The 18,315-nt window shown below is 38.8% G+C and overlaps 1 protein-coding gene across 2 annotated transcripts; it reads left to right on the top strand.

The window, feature by feature from the left end:
- The first annotated feature begins 4,389 nt into the window (after positions 1–4,389).
- LOC145998775 (heat shock protein 68-like) lies at positions 4,390–18,086 on the top strand. 2 transcript variants are annotated; one of them, XR_014443346.1, is made up of 3 exons: positions 4,390–4,708; positions 12,388–14,242; positions 17,966–18,086. XR_014443346.1 is itself a non-coding variant. In XM_083135358.1 (2 exons), exons 1-2 carry the CDS (start codon positions 4,535–4,537, stop codon positions 14,113–14,115), a joined length of 1,902 nt encoding a protein of 633 aa, XP_082991484.1. In that variant the 5' UTR covers positions 4,390–4,534; the 3' UTR covers positions 14,116–14,291. The 2 variants fall into 2 exon arrangements, 1 of the variants encoding a protein (XP_082991484.1); XM_083135358.1 differs by lacking the exon at positions 17,966–18,086 and having other exon boundaries at positions 12,388–14,291.
- The last annotated feature ends 229 nt before the right edge of the window (positions 18,087–18,315 follow it).

Raw genomic sequence — 18,315 nt, 5'->3', positions numbered from 1 at the left:
TCTTCTTGCCATTCTTTATTTTCCTTCTCTCTCTCTCTCTCATTTTTTGTTTCTTTTTCTCTATCTTTTTATTTTCTCTCCCTCTTTATTTTTCTTTCTCTATCTTTATTTTTCTTTCCCCCCTCTCTCTCTCTCTTTCTTTCTCTTTCTATATTTTTCTTTCTCACTCTCTTCTTTATTTTTCGTTCTATCTCTCTTTCTTTCTTGTTCTTTCTCTTTCTCCCTCTTTATTTTTCTTTCTCTTTCGTTCTCTTTCTCCCTCTCTCTGTCTATTTTTATTTGTCTCATTCTTTATTTCTCTTTCTCTCTCTTTCTCTTGACTTCCTTTTTTCTGTCTATCATTCTCTATTGCTTCTTTCGCAACTATTTTCCTCTAGTAACACATAAAGATGACGTCAGTATATCCCACCTGAATCCGAAAATACAACTTTTTCGCTTTTGACACCCCTCAGAAAATTTCCTACAGTCGTCCATGGCAGCAATCACCACGAGATCAGCTGCAATCATCCATTTCGGACGTCTGTAATTCATATAGAATTCCTCAGCACAGTCAGACAAACAACCGACTTGGAAATAAATTTTTCTGACGTCTTGGGAATGAAGTTGCGTGCTCTGAATCGAGTAGCGAGATATCGCCGGATGGTGGACGGTCATGGTGACGTCAATTAGCGGTCAATAGCAAATCATGCGATTTACAATGCAGACCAAGTTCTCTGAAATTTCCTGTTGCAGCAGTACGGGAGAACATGCACCAAGTTCTTTGTGTTCAACTTGACCTTGAGCGAGATTAGAGCTTGCTTTTGCGGTTGTAGATATCCAAACATATCCTAAATTACTATTATTAAAACTTTTAGGCACTATTTCATAGGTATGTTTCATATTTGCACACATCTTCCATGCTACTCACCCGTGTAGGAATGGTTGGTATGAAATGAAGTAGGAATCAGACACAGGATACCAAGTTTTAATATTCAAACTACTAGATCACATGAGATGACAGGTATCTGAATACGCCATGATTGCATTTGCACTTTGATAATAGTACTATTCTAACACAACTACACTTTAGTGGCCCCACGACTGCCAGGGAAAAATACTTTGTGTTGTTTTTCTTCCTTGCCACAAGTTGATGTGAACATTCTGTAAATTAATACGAATACAAAAAAATCATGAATCAATTCTAGGGTGTTCGGTTAATTGAATTTGTGTGAACTTTATGCACAGTATGGCTAATCGAGACGGGACCTACAGTTTGAAGTGGGATCCGAACCACTATGTGCCTCCACTGGGAATTGAAGCCGAGTTCCCTTGATTACAAGGCGACGACGCTACCATTGCGCCATCGGAGAGGTCCTGCTTTAATTTAAATCACACTGAATCCATTAAAGAACATATAAGTTCTAAACAGTGATGATCCAACATGTAATATCATGTCTGTAATGTTTGCTATTAAAAGAATAAACATGAAAAACCGCCTACTGCAAAATTTCATTTTTTGGCTTAAGTGTTTTTTCCCCGAACAGCCTTGAATGTTTAACCTTACAAATGAAGATGAAACCCAAAATCAATTTAATAATATAGTTACTTTTATAACATTAACAAGCACGTAGTTAGAGGGGGGGGAGTGTCCAAGAGGTCCGGATCCCCATTACCTAACATGACATCACTTTCAAACAATGTCCCTCCAGAAACGTACTAGATTTTCCTCTTACAGACCGCAACTGGCTTTATATCGTCGTCTTTTACCTGAAGTTCAGGCTTCTTCATAATGGCAATGCGCCATCTGCATTGCTAACAGCAGAGTTTTTATTGCGACCGCGAATCAGTTACAGGACAGCCTTGCTATAACCATCTGCTGCTAAGGTACCTGCCTTCCTGTTATGTTTTATAGAAACCATAAAGCCTTTTCACGGTCGGATCGTGAGACATCATAAATATGAAGTAAATTTGCAAATGACCTGGCATTAGAGCATTCAATTATTTTTTACTGGCACTTTTTTGTCTGGGTGTCCCAGTTCTTTTGAAATTAAGTATGTGTGCTGTGTGAAAAACACATCTGTGGGACAGAATATGTGAACTTCACGTCCCGTTAGAGTTTGAGGAGGCTTGAATTACTTCACCCGACCGGCAGCTCTGTAGAACGTTCCGTTAGTGGAAGAAGATTTTATGAATTGTGCATGATTGTCGGGGCAATGTAATAAAAAAAATGCACTTGCAGTTGCTCGGTAACCCCAAGAAAAATGCACGCATGTCTAATAATAACTGCAATGTACAGAACAGGTTAAGTGAATAAAAGTTCCATTCGGACACTTCTTTCAAGAAATCCTGTTGAATCCAACTACTTTCCTCCGGGGAGGGGATAACATCAAACTTTACGAGGGATGTCATAGGCATCAAATACCAATAAAACAATGCTAATATTTTAAAAATTGTCCCTTACGTCTGATATGTAATTAAATTAAACAAAGTGCATTTAGGTTTAATTAACTATAATTTTAAGAATTAGAACCAATAAAAAAATTATAGCGTGCAATAATTTACATTTAAAGCAAACTAAGGCGTCTAGGCTTTCTACAGCATATCTGTGGATGACATCATTAATGAAACTTTCTGTGGGTTTCCCGTCCCCCTCAGCAGTTGTCAACGTTGCACAATGGATCGGATCTTACTTTAAACTGTAGGTCTAGATCCGACTAGCCTATCTATGCATAAAACATTTCTTCATTCATACTACATGCTTCTAATTTGTTTCTGAGATCCCGGAAGCTCCAGTACACTTACAACCAACCAGTTTTCTTTCCGAACTGTTACAATATTTATAAGTCTACAAAAACTTACAAATACTTAGTTTAGAAGTAAAATGGCGTCGTCGTCGTCATTTGGTTGGCTCACACCGCATAATTTTGCGATTTCTAGCCAAAGTTGTTGCTGAGTTCAGGATACTACTCGTATTATCATAAGATGTTCCAACATGATGATTACTATCGTCCACTTTCTTCGAAACAATATTGACTTCTTACTGAGTGCTTTTGTCCATTCTGGTCTTATGATAGTATGACGTCTAATGTTGCACAGCATATCTTGCAGCTTTTATAATTTAGACTAAACAATTGAAAATACACACCCAACAAAATTAGAAAGAGAGAGAGAGAGAGAGAAACTTCACTGAATTTACAGTGAATAAGAAAGATTGTGCTCCTCTTCTATTTACTGAAATAAAAGAAAATAAAAAACTATTGACGCAGGACGCTGGGAAGGCGATGTTTTGTGAAAATGATAAAGATAGAAACTTCACAATACATGCTTAACAACAGTTTGAAAAACTGGCTTTTGTAACCTTTCTGCTAATTTCCGTCCGTGGTACGTATGTTGAACGGAAGTTGCCCTTCAATGTAGATACGGAATTTGTCCTTGACTTACTTCGATTCACAGGTTGCTGGTGTTGTTATTCCTGCACAGAACTTGTTGATAATTTCCTCGTTGTTTTGAGCTCTATCTGAATTCAATATTCTCAAAAATCATTTCCTGTTCGAAATAACTGCGATTCTGGCTTTGGCGCGCACTGCAAAACTGAATTAGGAGTCGTATAAATGTCCCTACTTGATTTTACATTTGACTACTTTATCGAGAATTTAACACGATGACAATTGTAATATGAAAAGGAATCGGTGAATATCAAAGAAATAGTGTGGTTTTTTTATCTCTCTTCTACCGTTACTTTTTAAAAATTAGTTATTACTTGAAACTGCGTTGCAAATAACTCGCACTTGCTTGCATCTTGTAAAAATAATCTGTAGATGTCTCTACTGAAATGAGTGCATAATTCAGTTGTTTTGATAGAAGTTGGATTTTTATTCGGAAATGTGATAAAAGTTAGAAATGTAATCTGGGAACTTTGATTGGTGCACACACTTCTAACAATAAAATTATATTATTGTGTTAATTTGGACATTGTAAGAGGCAAGTGGTGCACATTCAGATGTGATGCAATTGTCAAAATAATTTCCCTGTATTGTCCCTTATCCGTGGAATGTATTTTTATTTTATTTTAATATTTACTTGTAAGGAAGATAATTTTTACAAGGAGTTCATGTCGCATATTTACTTCATGATACAAGTGTATAATGTTTTTCTTTCTCTCAAGTTATTACCATGTTATAAACTTTCAATAATATGTGATATTGCACAAGTCTTGTAAATTTTAACGTCTTGTGCACGTTGTACACAGACTAGTGGCTTATGTAGGATGTCATTGATGTAACAATATTGCCGTGACTAAGACACTCCCATGTGATCAGAATTGACCAATCAGCCGCAACCTTGCACCCCTTTTTGGTAAATCCCATCTGTGGCTCTGTTTTGTATTGTTTTTTTTAACGTTCGCCGCGGTGTTCCAGAACTTACAGAAGATGTTCGATCGAAGTTGGTTGCTCGCATAAAACACCTATGACCATGAAGTGGTCGGCGATTTCCGCCGTGGGAATAAGAGAGAGCGTACTCCGCTGATAGAAATCTGCTTCTCAAAGCAACGAAAATGCCGAAGACGCCAGCTATAGGGATTGATTTGGGCACCACGTATTCGTGCGTCGGGGTCTGGCAGAATGATAAGGTTGAAATCATAGCCAACGACCAGGGAAATAGAACAACTCCCAGTTATGTCGCGTTCACCGACGCCGAGAGGCTAATCGGGGAAGCAGCAAAGAACCAGGTAATCGATTTATGTCTATTTGTGCATTTACCTCTAACCTAACCTCTTCAGAAGAGCACATTTAGAAATTCGGAGTGATACTACCAGCTTTTGTGTGTGCTATTTTCACCTGATCTCATGATTCGTTACCGTATGAGGATTCTTTTGCAAAACATACGTGCTCTCTTGAAATATATTTCTTCCTTTTTGTGCTGCTTGTTAGGTTAGGCAGTTAGGTTCCGTATCTGTCTTAAATATAATCATTAAAAATGTCCAGTGTGCATGTGAAATAGGTTACTTGTTCTTTATAATAATAGGCTAAAACCTATATTCCTTTCTCCATGCTTTGCTTTATGGTTAGTGATGTACTTAAGAAAAAATACTGGTGAAAATATCTCAATCTGCTAAGCACACCTGTTTATAGTAGAGGTGTAATTTGGTTCGCCTTTCTACTCTTTGTAGCACTTGATAGTGTCTTGAGTTATGTGCAAAAACTAATGTATGCTAGTATGAAAAGAAGGCCGTGCTTCTTCTAGATAATCAGTTTATAAAATCAAGTTCAATTAGATTGTATTCACGGTAATTATATCTTCATAGAACACTAGATATTATTTAAGTAGAGATGCATACATTTTTAGACGGATAAATTTGACCTGCCTATATCCATTTGTCCATGTATTGACACGGTTGACATGGTATCGAACCCCTTGTAATCAGAGGGCCCTGGGTTGGATTCTCGGTGGGAGTACATTTCAGTGATTTAAATTTCAGCGTGAACTGTTGGTTCGTTTTCGATTAGACTATTTGTGCATACAGTGAACCCAAAACAAACTTTATTTATTTATTTATCGGCTTTTGCACATGGCTTAGTTAAGGCTTTAATTAAAGCATTTGCTTACATCTATTAACAAATAAAATATAAAAGAAAGAAAAAATAAGAGAATATGACAAAAGATATATCGTTTATAAACATAAACACAGACATTGAAGCTGAGGTGGCTGTATGGGTATAATCCTACATCAATAAATTATTTTCTCATATATTGTATTGTAGTTAATTCAGATGTGTAATACATTTCCCGTTCTACTGAATATTTGTGTAAAAATGGTAATGGTATACCCTCCTCCAAATTGCAAAATGCCATGAAGACATATGGAGATGTGCTTTGTACAAGGCCTAAGACACCACATCGAAAGTGAGAACATTGACCAGAGTATAACGTTAAGATAATACGGCATTGCATAGAATATTTTTTCTGTTGGTTAAACTACAAAGATTATGATAATGACAATGACTTACATGTGTAAAAAGAAACAAATATCTACAAACACAACGTTCCTGGTTTCATAGTTCCATAGACAATAAATTAACCCAGAGGGGGCCACTCCACGACTTGCACGTTATTGGCTAGAGCTTGTGACGTCACCAAGCGGACACGAGCGGAAGAAAGCTATGCGTAGAATGTAGCAGATGGCTCAGGAAACGATGTGTTTTCATGCATCTTTTGATATTATACACCAAAGCTGTTAATTTAATTTGACAACAAGAGATCAAATACGCGATAGAAGAATACACTTATTCCGAAACAATGCATAGTTTATTTTTCATACACTATATGCGTGATATCTTGTCCCTGTAGGCTATATTCCACTGCCAGCTTTTCTTTCCAGCTAACCTATTGCATTTATTTTAAATGTCTAATTATAAGTAAAGTTCTTGTTCGGGCATATTCTGATATGAATTTTTACTGAATGTCCTGGAATTTCCCTTTAATATTTTTACGCTACTTTTCAGATTCTCCAGTTGATCGCCACGATGAGGATAAATTTGTTTTTTTATTTAGCGTCTTCTTCCACTTTTGGCTAATCGCGACGAACAGGATGAGTGATGATTAGTTTAAATTGATGAAGGGACACTCGCAGCAGGCACGTATCCAAGGGGGAGCTTAGGCGGCTCGAGCCACCCCGAAAGTTTGCGGTTTACAATAGTTAAAATGAGGTTTTTGGTTTCTTGTGGTGTGAAATAAAATAACGTGACGATAATTTAAGGAGAGAAATAATTATCGAGTCAAGCACGTATGCAAGGTGGGAATCAGGGGACTCCAGCACCCCATTCAGGAAATTACGCTACATAAAATTAGGTTCATGGCTTCTTAAATAATGTGATGATAATTTGAGATAAATAATTTTCTAGCCAAGACACAGAATGTTCTATAACCCTGTTATTGTTAATAGCGCGCAACCAAGGTGGGATCAGGGGGCTGGAGCCCCCCTTAACTTTTTCAGTTTACACTACATAAAATTATTTTTTTTATTTGATTTATTTCATTTTACTTCGCGTTTTGTTCCTCTTAGCTAATTTACGAAGATGGGAATGAGTGATGAAATTATGAAAATGATAAATGGACATTCACACTCAACCATGGCCGAGCGGGATTCGAACCCGGGACCCTTGGCGTCGCAGCGCGATGTACTAACCACTCAACCACAGGGTCCGGCAAAATTAGGTTTTTGTTTTCTTGAATAGTGTGCCGATAATATATAAGGAGAGAAATACTTACCAAGGCAACACGGAGAATGTTCTATAACCCTGTTGATAATATTGCATTAAAACTTTTCTTGCGCTTTCGGTGTTGTCGCAACACTATGCAAAGACTTGTCAGCATTTGGAAGCTGCAAACGTAGCGCCACACGTAGGGCGATTCATTGTAATTTTTTAATCTCTGGAAAGCGCGAGAGGGAACGTTCTTGAATAAGAGAAGGAGTCGAACTACTGGCAACATTAACGAATCGTTTTATCTGTGGGACGTTCTAGAATATAATGAGGTTAAAATACGCGGCTTCAATTTCCAGGTTGATCTGTACAACAGAATTGGTTAATGAGTATTCAAAGATAAGTGTGATAGTTCATACAGTCGATTAGTGATCAGTCAGTGTCTATTGGTGGCTTTATAAGATCTAGTGATTCGAAAATGAAAAGGACTAAATAGCATAAAGTAACGAAGTCTACTACTAGTTCCAGTTCGGGTCCAAAGCAGAAGACATTAACGACAGCGGAATTTCCGGAGCCTCAGTGTAGTGCTAGTTCGGGTCGAGGACCGAAGAGATCGAAGGTCTCTCTCTAAAGTGAATATTTAAGCAGTAACGGGTATTGGAGCGGTTAATTAAAAAAGAAATAAGCTGCACAGATCAACTGAAAATCAAAGTTTTGAGTGATGAGTTAGTTGTGCCCGGACCAAATTTTCCCAGAATTTTAGAAGAGGAGGGTTATGCATACTATTTTTGGTGGTCATTCCTCATTTTGCCATCTTTTCCTCTCTTTGACGTTCATTTTTTTAAGGAATACTTGGTCAAATTTGGTTATGACCTCACCAACCCTCCCTTGGGCACGTCACTGGAGATAAATGAGTAAGCATTTAATCATATTGGGAGAAGAAACACTAGATGTGTTGGGATCGGAAGGGTTTTCATTGTGAATTAATTGTTTCGAACTGTATTCGAGAAGACTTACTTTGTTTTGTGCCAATATATGAGAAGACTGCGGAAGTTGTGACAGACAATTGTGAACACTTGCGAGTGCTTAGACCTCAATATGAATAATTTGGTGGGTTTCGGCTTTTATAAGAACTGTAAACATGGGAGGACAAGACACAGTAGTGGTGTTCAGGCTCGAATCAGAGAGAAATATTCGAGAAATTTCTGCGTCCAGTTCGCAGCCCACAGTTTGAGTCTCGCGTTGTCGAGTGGATTGTCCATCCCGTGCATGTGTAACAGCTTCGTAAAAACACTCGAAGACGCCATAGATGTTTTGATGTTTGATGATAAGAAATGGACCAACACACATACTGAGATGGTTCCGGCACACAATGTTAATGCATGGAAACAGAGGAGTTGAGTGGTAAAAAATATTCCGATTTCACGTTCTGAATAATTTGGCAGCCTTGAACAGTGGCGACGATTTTGGGGATAGTTGCTCCCCATTTTTTTGCCTTCACACTATGACCTCTTTATCCTAACCCTTGTATACCAAGGGAAGAGAAAGTAAACTTTTCTTGCACCCTCCACTCCCGTTTTGAACCTAATTACCACCAATGGCCTTAAACATACAATTGTGAGGTTCTATCTATACCCCTTAAAATATGGTGTTTAGCCCCCCACGAAAGGAATTCCTGGATACGTGCCTGACTCGCAGAGAACACCTATGCCCATGCTGGGACTTGAACCGGGCATTTCGGAGGCGAAATCGAAAGTCGACCACTTAACGCCCTCGGCTACCGAGCCGGCGAATGAATTAGATGATGGCTATTGTATAAAGGGTGTCTTTTCGGGAAACATTCAAATAGCAATATTTCTTCCAGGTAATATATCCTAGGAACTTCATTCTTGCGGGCTTATTAGGTTCTGGCATATGGGCCAACAATCTGTGTAGTACTCTGTACTGTTTGTGATCCACATGGATTTGTGATCATCCATTTCATCTACTCACCATTCATTTTCATCTTTGCGATTAGCCAAGGGGTAAATTATACTTGAAATAAAACAAAAGCAATACAAATACAAAACAAAAATAATAGTAATAATAATAACATTAATAATGGCATTATTATTACTAGTGGTAGTAGTGGTAGTATCAAAGACGTTATTATCCTCATAAATTACGCTAAAGGTAGGTAGATGTCTGTGCTAAAGCATTTATTTGGAACAAACGATTTGAAATATTTTTTCAACACCAGAAATTTTACATTAGCTAATAATTGAAAACAAGCACACAAACTGTATTTTTGAATGGCAGAAAATGAATGATAAATGCATGCCGAAGATATTTTTTTTGTACATATAACATGTATAACTTTCATATGTTTTACACATATGCAACATGGAGCGACATAAAATAAGAAAATACATATGCAAGATGCTAACACTAAATTATGTACGTATTCAAAGTTTTTTTTCATTACACATATACAAGACATATTATTTAAATACATCACATTACAAAAAACAATTATATTCCGAGCGAAGCGAGAAAGTAAATTTTTTGATCCAATTTTTGCAATTTAAGACAATATTGATTTAATAAGGAACAAATAATATCACATGGCGCCAAGGCATTCTCTCTTTCACATTTTTTAAAAATTAGATTATTTGGCGCCCATGGCCGACTCCCGACGCCCCCTAGCTACGTCTCTGAACTTGACGAGACTGAGAAAAGGTGGCACTGCAAGCAAAGCGAGCAAGAAAATTTTACGAAATGTATTTTTATTTGTATAAAATTTGAAATAGAAGGGGACAATTTCTCCTCTGTGCCCCCTGCAGGTGCCTTTGGCCATGAATGTTTGCCCCCCCTTAGAATTGACTTCCGTCGAAGGTTGGGGGACAATGCCCCTGCCCTCCCCTGAGGTTGCACCACTGAGTAAGTCCGAAATTTGGAGGAACAAATTGAATCAATCCTGCTGCAGCAACTTTTTGGGAAGCGATGATCGCTTTATTCCAGGCGATTTTCTTCTATTATTATTGCACGTGGCAAAAGCACAAACAGGTTGATTTGTTCTCATTCTACCGGCATTCAAGAAAAAGTGTGTATAAGTAAATAATCGACCCATTTATCTCAAGCTTCCGTATACGATAACGAAGTAAGTTCCATTCTGTCCTCTTAATGACGTCATAGCGCGCACAGAATCATGGGAGAAAATCTCGGAACCTCGGGAATGGCATACCTTATAAAGGTACCTTGAAATTAACCATTAGACTGTAAAGTTATCTCTGCTAGATTCTACCACAGATACTTATATTAAGAGCAGAACATCGAAACTATTTTGTGTACTGTTCTTTTTATGTGATCCATTTTGTGATGCAAGAAGGGTGTAGTATGATGGAAACTATCTCTTATTCAAAACTTACTTCTCTTTGATAACTACACCATAAGAAACCACATTCTTATTAGTTAGTTACTAGAAACCAAAGCATTAGGCTCGAAAACGCTCACTACTTTTAAAACGATAATTTTAGAAAGGAGAATATATTGAGAAACGTAATTTGCAAATATAACATACTGAATCCACACGTAATCTCTTGCGATGAAGCCGCCAAGAGACTGAAAAACAAAGTTATTGAAAACCAACGAAAATATTTTATTTCAGTTAACATGTTTGCTCTCATAATTCACTTCGATTAGAATATCAGTGTGAAAACTATCGTAATAAACATTTTGTTTAACATTGCACATAGAATCCAAAATGGCATAAATATGTTGAGTACAGTAAACTTATTTAATTGCATAAACTGCTAATGGTGTACTTTTTGGTGCATCAAAATACAGGGTTTCCATAAATTAGTTATACAAAAGTAACCGTTAATTGTGAAGAAAGTTTATTTGTAACAGAAATGTTTTATACATCAATGAATACAGCATATCTTCAAGTTTTCTCTACAAGTGTTCAATATGTGATCCTTTCATCACACGGCAAATGTCCCAGCGTTATTATTAGATTTTCTGCCAACCCCTTTGAAGCATGACTGCATCGATGGTCGCAGCTGCCTGCGTTATCCGGACTCGCAGCTCGTCGACGTTGCTGGGAAGAGGGGGAACAAACACACGTTCTTTAATGTAACCCCAGATAGAGAAATCCATGGGACAAATCAGGCGAACGAGGTGACCACGGAATCGTTCCACCACGACCAATCCAAGTCGGTACTTCAAGATTGAGGTAGGCGGTAACTTCTTTATGAAAATGCGGAGGAAAATGAAATCAGCACCCATATCTTCACGCAATTGTGGCATTAGATAATTCTCAAGCATGTCCAGGTATGATATACCTCTGACAGTCCATGATGACTGGCGCAATACTAGAGAAGATAAGCAAACGCTCACGCCTCCAGTGGCGGCGTCTGAAACTAACAACTGGAAGCAAATGACGTGCGACAATAAACTTGAAGATATGCTGTATTCATTGATGTATAAACCTTTCCTGTTACACATACACTTTCTTCACAATTAACGGTTACTTTTGTATAACTAATTTATAGAAACCCTGTACACATAGAAATGTATAAAGGGGCACTTTTATCATATGCTTGATTTTTATTTGATTTTTCTCTTTAAAGTCTCTTTTATCTGGCACTTTTGGCTAATCGTGACGGTGAGGATAAGTGATGATGTGATGAAATTTATAAAGGGACAATCACAAAGAAAACCCATGCCTAGACCGGGATTCGAACTCGGTACCTTTCGCTTTTATCATATGCTGTTCCGTGTGAGAACTGAGAATATTGGACACGATGATTTCAAAGTAACAAAAATTACACGTTTCATTGTGTCAAGTGGTGCACCAAAATGCATCAACATTGATTTCATGCATTTCGAATTCTGTGTGTTCCGTAATAGTAATACTTCTGCATTTGTTCTGTTAGGAATGTTATTTGTCATCGGCCTCCTGCCCCTCACATTCCACACAGAATCTCGGTTGCGCCTCTGCTATTCAAATTGGCGTGTAGCAACATGTAATTTGGAAAAAAAAAAGTGACTGTATTGTAATATCAGTCGGATGTTAAGATGAAAACCTGGTGCTTTTCTTTATAAACTCAACAAATATTTGGATGATCAAGAGTTAGCACTTCATTTAGTGACATCCAGCACTTGAAGTAAGAAATGTTAGCTCACTTCGATGACTGGTAACATTCATTCTTGTTTGTATTTTCAGATTGCAATGAACCCTCAGAACACGGTATTCGACGCAAAACGACTGATTGGACGGAAGTATAACGATCCCAAAATCCAAGATGACTTGAAACACTGGCCGTTCAGAGTGGTCAACGACGGCGGGAAGCCCAAGATCGAGGTGACGTACAAGGGAGACAGGAAGATATTCTCGCCTGAGGAGATCAGCTCCATGGTTCTTACCAGGATGAGGGAAATCGCCGAGGCCTATCTCGGTGGCAAAGTTAGGGATGCTGTCATCACCGTGCCCGCATACTTCAACGACTCCCAGCGCCAGGCAACCAAAGATGCAGGGGTCATCGCCGGTCTGAATGTCCTCAGGATCATCAACGAACCGACAGCAGCAGCTCTGGCTTATGGACTCGACAAGAACCTTAAAGGAGAGAGGAACGTCCTTATATTCGACATAGGAGGAGGAACCTTCGATGTGTCCATTCTGAGTATCGATGAAGGTTCGCTGTTCGAGGTGAGAGCCACGTCCGGGGACACCCATCTTGGCGGCGAGGATTTTGACAACAGGATGGTCAACTACTTCGCGGAGGAATTTAAGAGGAAATACAAGAAGGACCTGCAGGGTAACCCTCGTGCCTTGAGGAGAATGAGAACGGCTTGCGAAAGAGCCAAGCGAACCCTGTCCAGCAGCACCGAAGCTTCCGTTGAGATCGACGCCCTCTGCGACGGAATAGACTTCTACAGCAAGATCTCAAGGGCTCGGTTCGAGGAACTCTGCATCGACTTGTTCAAGTCCACTATGGATCCGGTGCAGAAGGCTCTGAACGACTCAAGAATGGACAAGAACCAGATTCACGACGTCGTCTTGGTCGGAGGGTCGACTAGGATACCAAAGATCCAAACGCTCCTGCAGAACTTCTTCAGCGGAAAGACCCTCAACATGTCCATCAATCCAGACGAAGCGGTGGCTTACGGCGCGGCGGTGCAAGCTGCAATCTTAGGAGGCGACAAGAGCGACAAGATCCAGGACGTTCTTCTGGTGGACGTGACTCCTTTATCCCTCGGGATAGAAACGGCAGGAGGGATCATGTCCAGGATAGTGGAGAGGAATTCTCGCATCCCGTGCAAGCAGCAGCACACGTTTACCACATATTCTGACAATCAGCCAGCGGTGACGATACAGGTGTTCGAGGGCGAGAGAACCATGACCAAAGACAATAATCTCCTGGGGACCTTCAACCTTACAGGCATCCCACCAGCGCCTCGCGGCGTACCCAGAATCGAGGTCCAGTTTGACATTGATGCGAACGGGATCTTGAACTCATCAGCTACGGATTCTAGCACGGGGCATTCCAAGAACATTGTGATCAGGAACGACAAGGGTCGCCTGACCAAACAGGAGATCGACAAGATGCTGGCTGACGCTGAAAGATACCGAGAGGAAGACGAAAAACAAAGAGAGAATGTGCAGGCAAGACACCAACTGGAGAGTTATGCGTTCGGCGTGAAGCAGGCGGTTGACGACTGCGGAGGCAGGTTGACTCCGGATGAGGTTAGCCGAGTGGTCTCCAAGTGCGACGCAACCCTCCGTTGGCTGGAGAAGAACGAGTCCGCGAGCAAGAGTGACTGCGAATCGCGGTTGAAGAATCTTGAGAGGGAGTGTGCCCCTGTGATGACAAAGCTGCACGGTGGTCCTAGCCGAGCAAGTCAGCCTGCCTATCAACCCAGAGATGGTCCAACCATCGAAGAAATGGACTAAGTTTCACAATGCAGCACTCCAGCACAAATTTCCAAAAAGAGCTACAGAAGGTTCCATCCGTAAATCATAGTAGCTGATGAACAAAAAGGACATTTTAACAGTGGAAAAATTCACCATAAATTAAAACGTAAGTAAGGGAGCTACATATTTAGTGGATTAAAATGATGTTGTTATGATTCGTTTTCTTTCCTACTAAGTGTATATAATTAAGCATTTTTAGGTTTGCTTATATTTGTTCAATGCCTTTATTTTACAGGATTCCAATTCTAGCCGAATAGTCATTGATCTCCTTTGATTCGAACTATATCTGATCGATCCCCGGTGCAACTGTTAATCCACCACAGGCCATTAAAGAGGTAAATTTGCTTTGCACATAATGGGTTTGAGTCTTTGTTAAAGTTCCCTTTATGCACAGATAGCCTAATACAGGGGTGTCCATCCCCCCCCCAACGCCAATGGCGCATCCCCCCCGAAATTATGTTATGCATCCCCCCCAAATCATATCATTCGCGCCCTCAAACCATATCGTAATCCCCACAAAGTATTTAATTACGACAGCGTGTCTACCGAAAGTAACTTTTTTTTCTTAGCTTTCCTGAACAGTATATTTGATCTGCCCCTCCTCCCTGAACAGGGATACCCATCATTCAAGACCACCCCTAAAATCGTTCATCATAATCGAGAACATCGCTTGTCTTGTAATGCAGCTATAGTATAAAAACTTCACATTCACCTCAGTAAAGCGCCAAACACGCATTCTCGCAACACCCGATCGCGAGCGAAGCGAGGAACAAAATTTGTACATCCATTTCCTTGCAGGCACTCAAGAATATTAATATAATGAAGTGTCAGTACTATCTTAAGATCCCGAGATATTTAGTCTTCTCCAGCTTCTCTTTTGGCACGTTCGGGTAGAAAACGTGTGGATATCATATCGCTAAATACCGTCTCCGAAATTTAATGTTCGAACTCTCTATCCACTACAGAAATACCTTGACAGTCTAAGATTTAACACTTTATCAAGAGCTTTCTATCTCCTCCTTTAAATTTAATACTCAATTCTACCAACAAAATTTCCATGACAATTTTAGACTTAGTGTTGATATTGAAGAGTGGATATTGCCTCATCCAAAAATTTAATTCTCAGTCTCCACACCAGAATTTACGCAACAGTCTAAGAAAATAGTAATACACAAAAATTGAATACCCCTCAACTTAATGCTCAATCCCCCTCTAACTAAAATACCTGCCATAATCTAAGACCTAGAGTTGAATACTGTCCTCCCCAAAGTTTAATTCAGAATCTCCTCTAGAACCCATGTGTCAATTAAGGCATAATAGTATGTCAGAGTTGGATATTTCTCTCCCCCCCTTCCATAATACCCTTAAACACTTTCCTTTCTTCATGTAATGGATTAAATATAGTTCATTTAAGATGTAAAATTTTTACATATATTTTGGAAAAATGTATAAATGTTGAATTTTATATCATTTGAAGGGGAAAAAATTCCCCCAAAAAATCTGTATGGCGCAGCCTGCGCCATAATCCCCCCCGTGGGCACCCCTGGCCTGATCGCGAGTTCGCGACTTCCACCTTGGTGAAGACGCAGAACCGCGTGGACAATTTTGAATCTAATCTAATCACAATCTGATCACAATCTTGAAAGTCTGATAAGAGGAGCCATTAGAGTTGACGCACTAGCCACTGGTTTCACTTTTCTCCATAGTTGTAATTATATTGGTATTACATTTGTTTGTATAGGTATTATTCATAATCTTTTATATTTGCCGATTGTTTTTAGCACTTTTTACCATTCTTTCTCACTTATGAAGTAACAAAATGAAAAAGAAGATCGAAATTAAAGCTCTGCTTGCGTTGCATAGTTTCAGCTTATTTTCTCTTAAACCGTAGAATAGAATTAATGATTGTACTTCAAGTGCTGATAAATGGCAGACAATTATTTTTTTTGAATGCGCTAAAGCCTATAGCTTAAATTTATATTAATTTGGTGAGGCAACGTTTTATCTTCATCTCAAATCAGTCCGTGTATGTGGAGAGAGCTGCGGTGGTCCAGGCGTAAGGCGCCTGACTGTCGCGCTGGAGACCCGGGATCGACTCCTGGCGGTGAATGTTTTCAGGTGGAAAAGTGAACTTCAACAAAGACTCAAACCCATTATGTTCAAAACAAATTTACCTCTTTAGCCTGTGGTGGATTAACAGCTTTCTCGACGAAGGCGGATGAGTTTTTTTTTTCATTCAACCACTCAACATCTAAATTCATTGTACAGCTCAACTTGAAGGAAAGGGGGTGATCATTTAAGAGAAGCAAGGGAGACGATTCCTTACTCGTTCTTTAAATAATCCATCAACGATGGAAGTGTTTCAGTAGGCATTAGTTCATTCGCATGACTCAACCCAGAGAGAGAGAGAGAGAGAGAGAGAGAGAGCTAAGTACATACAAGACTCGTCTTTTATTTGGTGTGTCCATTTCTAACTCAGTCTTCACTTCGGCACTGGACACTGCAAAAACAGTTGAAGTTGGACAAACATTCACGACCCTGTTAACCAAAGAAGTAGGAAGAAGACCTGTTTTGTTCGTCGCATTGTACACATCAAATACGACCCGTTCTTACACAGCAATTTCCTCTTCTTTTTCTTTTCAACTTCATGCAATACAAATGTATGTTTTGAAATTACCTAACACAAGTAAACAGCCTGGAAATTCAACCACTAGCTTGTTGGAAGAGTCCGAGAGAAATGGTGCCAGACAAATATGGCAACACCAAATTAGTTTTCACTGTATGGACAAATCATGCATAGCTGAGACATAAATTTGTTGACTGGTAGTGAATTATAGACGCAAACTTTGTGAAACTATATGACATAAATATTGGACCAATACAGCCAGCCCCCCTGGGGGAGTGGTTAGCACATCGCTCTACGACGCCAGGGCTTCCGGGTTTGAATCTCGGCCTGGGCATGGGTGTTTGTGAGTATCCATTCATCAATTTCATCATATCATCAGTCATCTCCATCTTTGCAATTAGCCAAAAGTGGCAGAAAAGCGATGTAAAAATAAACTAAATCAAATCAATATAAAGCTACAGTCAGCAAGTAGAGTATGATAAAAGGGAAATTCCCTATCTTCATGTTCAACTTTATTTTATGCAGTGTGAAGTCCGAGAATCGACAGAGAAACTGAAACGTAGCAGAGTAGAACGTAACGTCTATTCCGATATTTCATTCCCTTATAAATGTAGAATATAAAAATAGTTTAGGATGAATATATGAATCAATAATTGGTCTATTATTACGTTTTCCATCGGTTTTATGGAAAGGTATTAGCAATTCAAATTCTACAAAAAAGTAATTTTGAAATTACGGTAGAATATTCATTGATGTCAATTACAGGACTATGGTTTCGGTTATTTATGTGACATAAATGATATGCCTTTTAATTTTTATAGTAGAATATTCCTCAATAAAGACAGCAATTAAATGAATTGAATATGATAATGAGGGGTAGCCTCTTATAGTAAATAATTTTAGATTTATTATTAACTATTGTTTCTTTAATTTTATTAATTGTTTATGTTTTGGAAGGTTTTATTTTTGCTTTGTATGAGCGTAAGGTATTTGGATATGTTCAGGTTCGTAGGTGTCTTGTGGAATTTTTTCAGCCTTTTGCTGATGCTATTAAGTTATTTACTAAGGAGCAAACTTTGCCTGTTTCAAGTAACTATTATCCTTACTATTTATCTCCAATCTTTAGATTAGTTTTGTCTCTACTTGAACATGAAGTGAAGAAAACGAATTTCTCATAAATTTGAACTCTTTTTCTCGTTTTAGATACAGATAGCAGAGACAGTACTCATTCAATCTTCAAATGAGCCAAGTAGATTAAAACAGACACATCACATTCACTCCTTCATGATTCTTATGCAAAATTTTAAACTTCGTCAATAAAAAATTAGAATTAATTAGGCGAGTTCTTATTACAGTACCTTCACAGTGCTAATTTTTAATGAGATTGTAAAAGGTGAAATATAAGGTAACATATGTGAAAATTATCACAGGCGTACTCAGACTTTTTATCCAGACGGAGCAATACATTTGTTTACATGGAAGGTAAAATAAAGCTTCTTGTAGGGGTTAAAAAACACTTTCTCCGGGAGGACAAGGAATATTTTCTTCGAAAT

The sequence above is a fragment of the Lepisma saccharinum genome, chromosome 14, assembly GCF_977018435.1.
Source record: "Lepisma saccharinum chromosome 14, izLepSacc3.1, whole genome shotgun sequence".
NCBI classification, from domain to species: Eukaryota; Metazoa; Arthropoda; class Insecta; order Zygentoma; family Lepismatidae; genus Lepisma; species Lepisma saccharinum.
Note: the sequence above shows the minus strand (reverse complement) of the source record. Positions and strands in the feature narration are given on the sequence as shown.

Bases quoted from the DNA above. Each gene is read 5' to 3' on its own strand.
- LOC145998775 (XM_083135358.1), top strand. From the start codon at position 4,535: ATGCCGAAGACGCCAGCTATAGGGATTGATTTGGGCACCACGTATTCG. The intron at 4,709-12,387 runs GTAATCGATTTA...TTGTATTTTCAG, and splicing joins GGGAAGCAGCAAAGAACCAG to ATTGCAATGAACCCTCAGAA.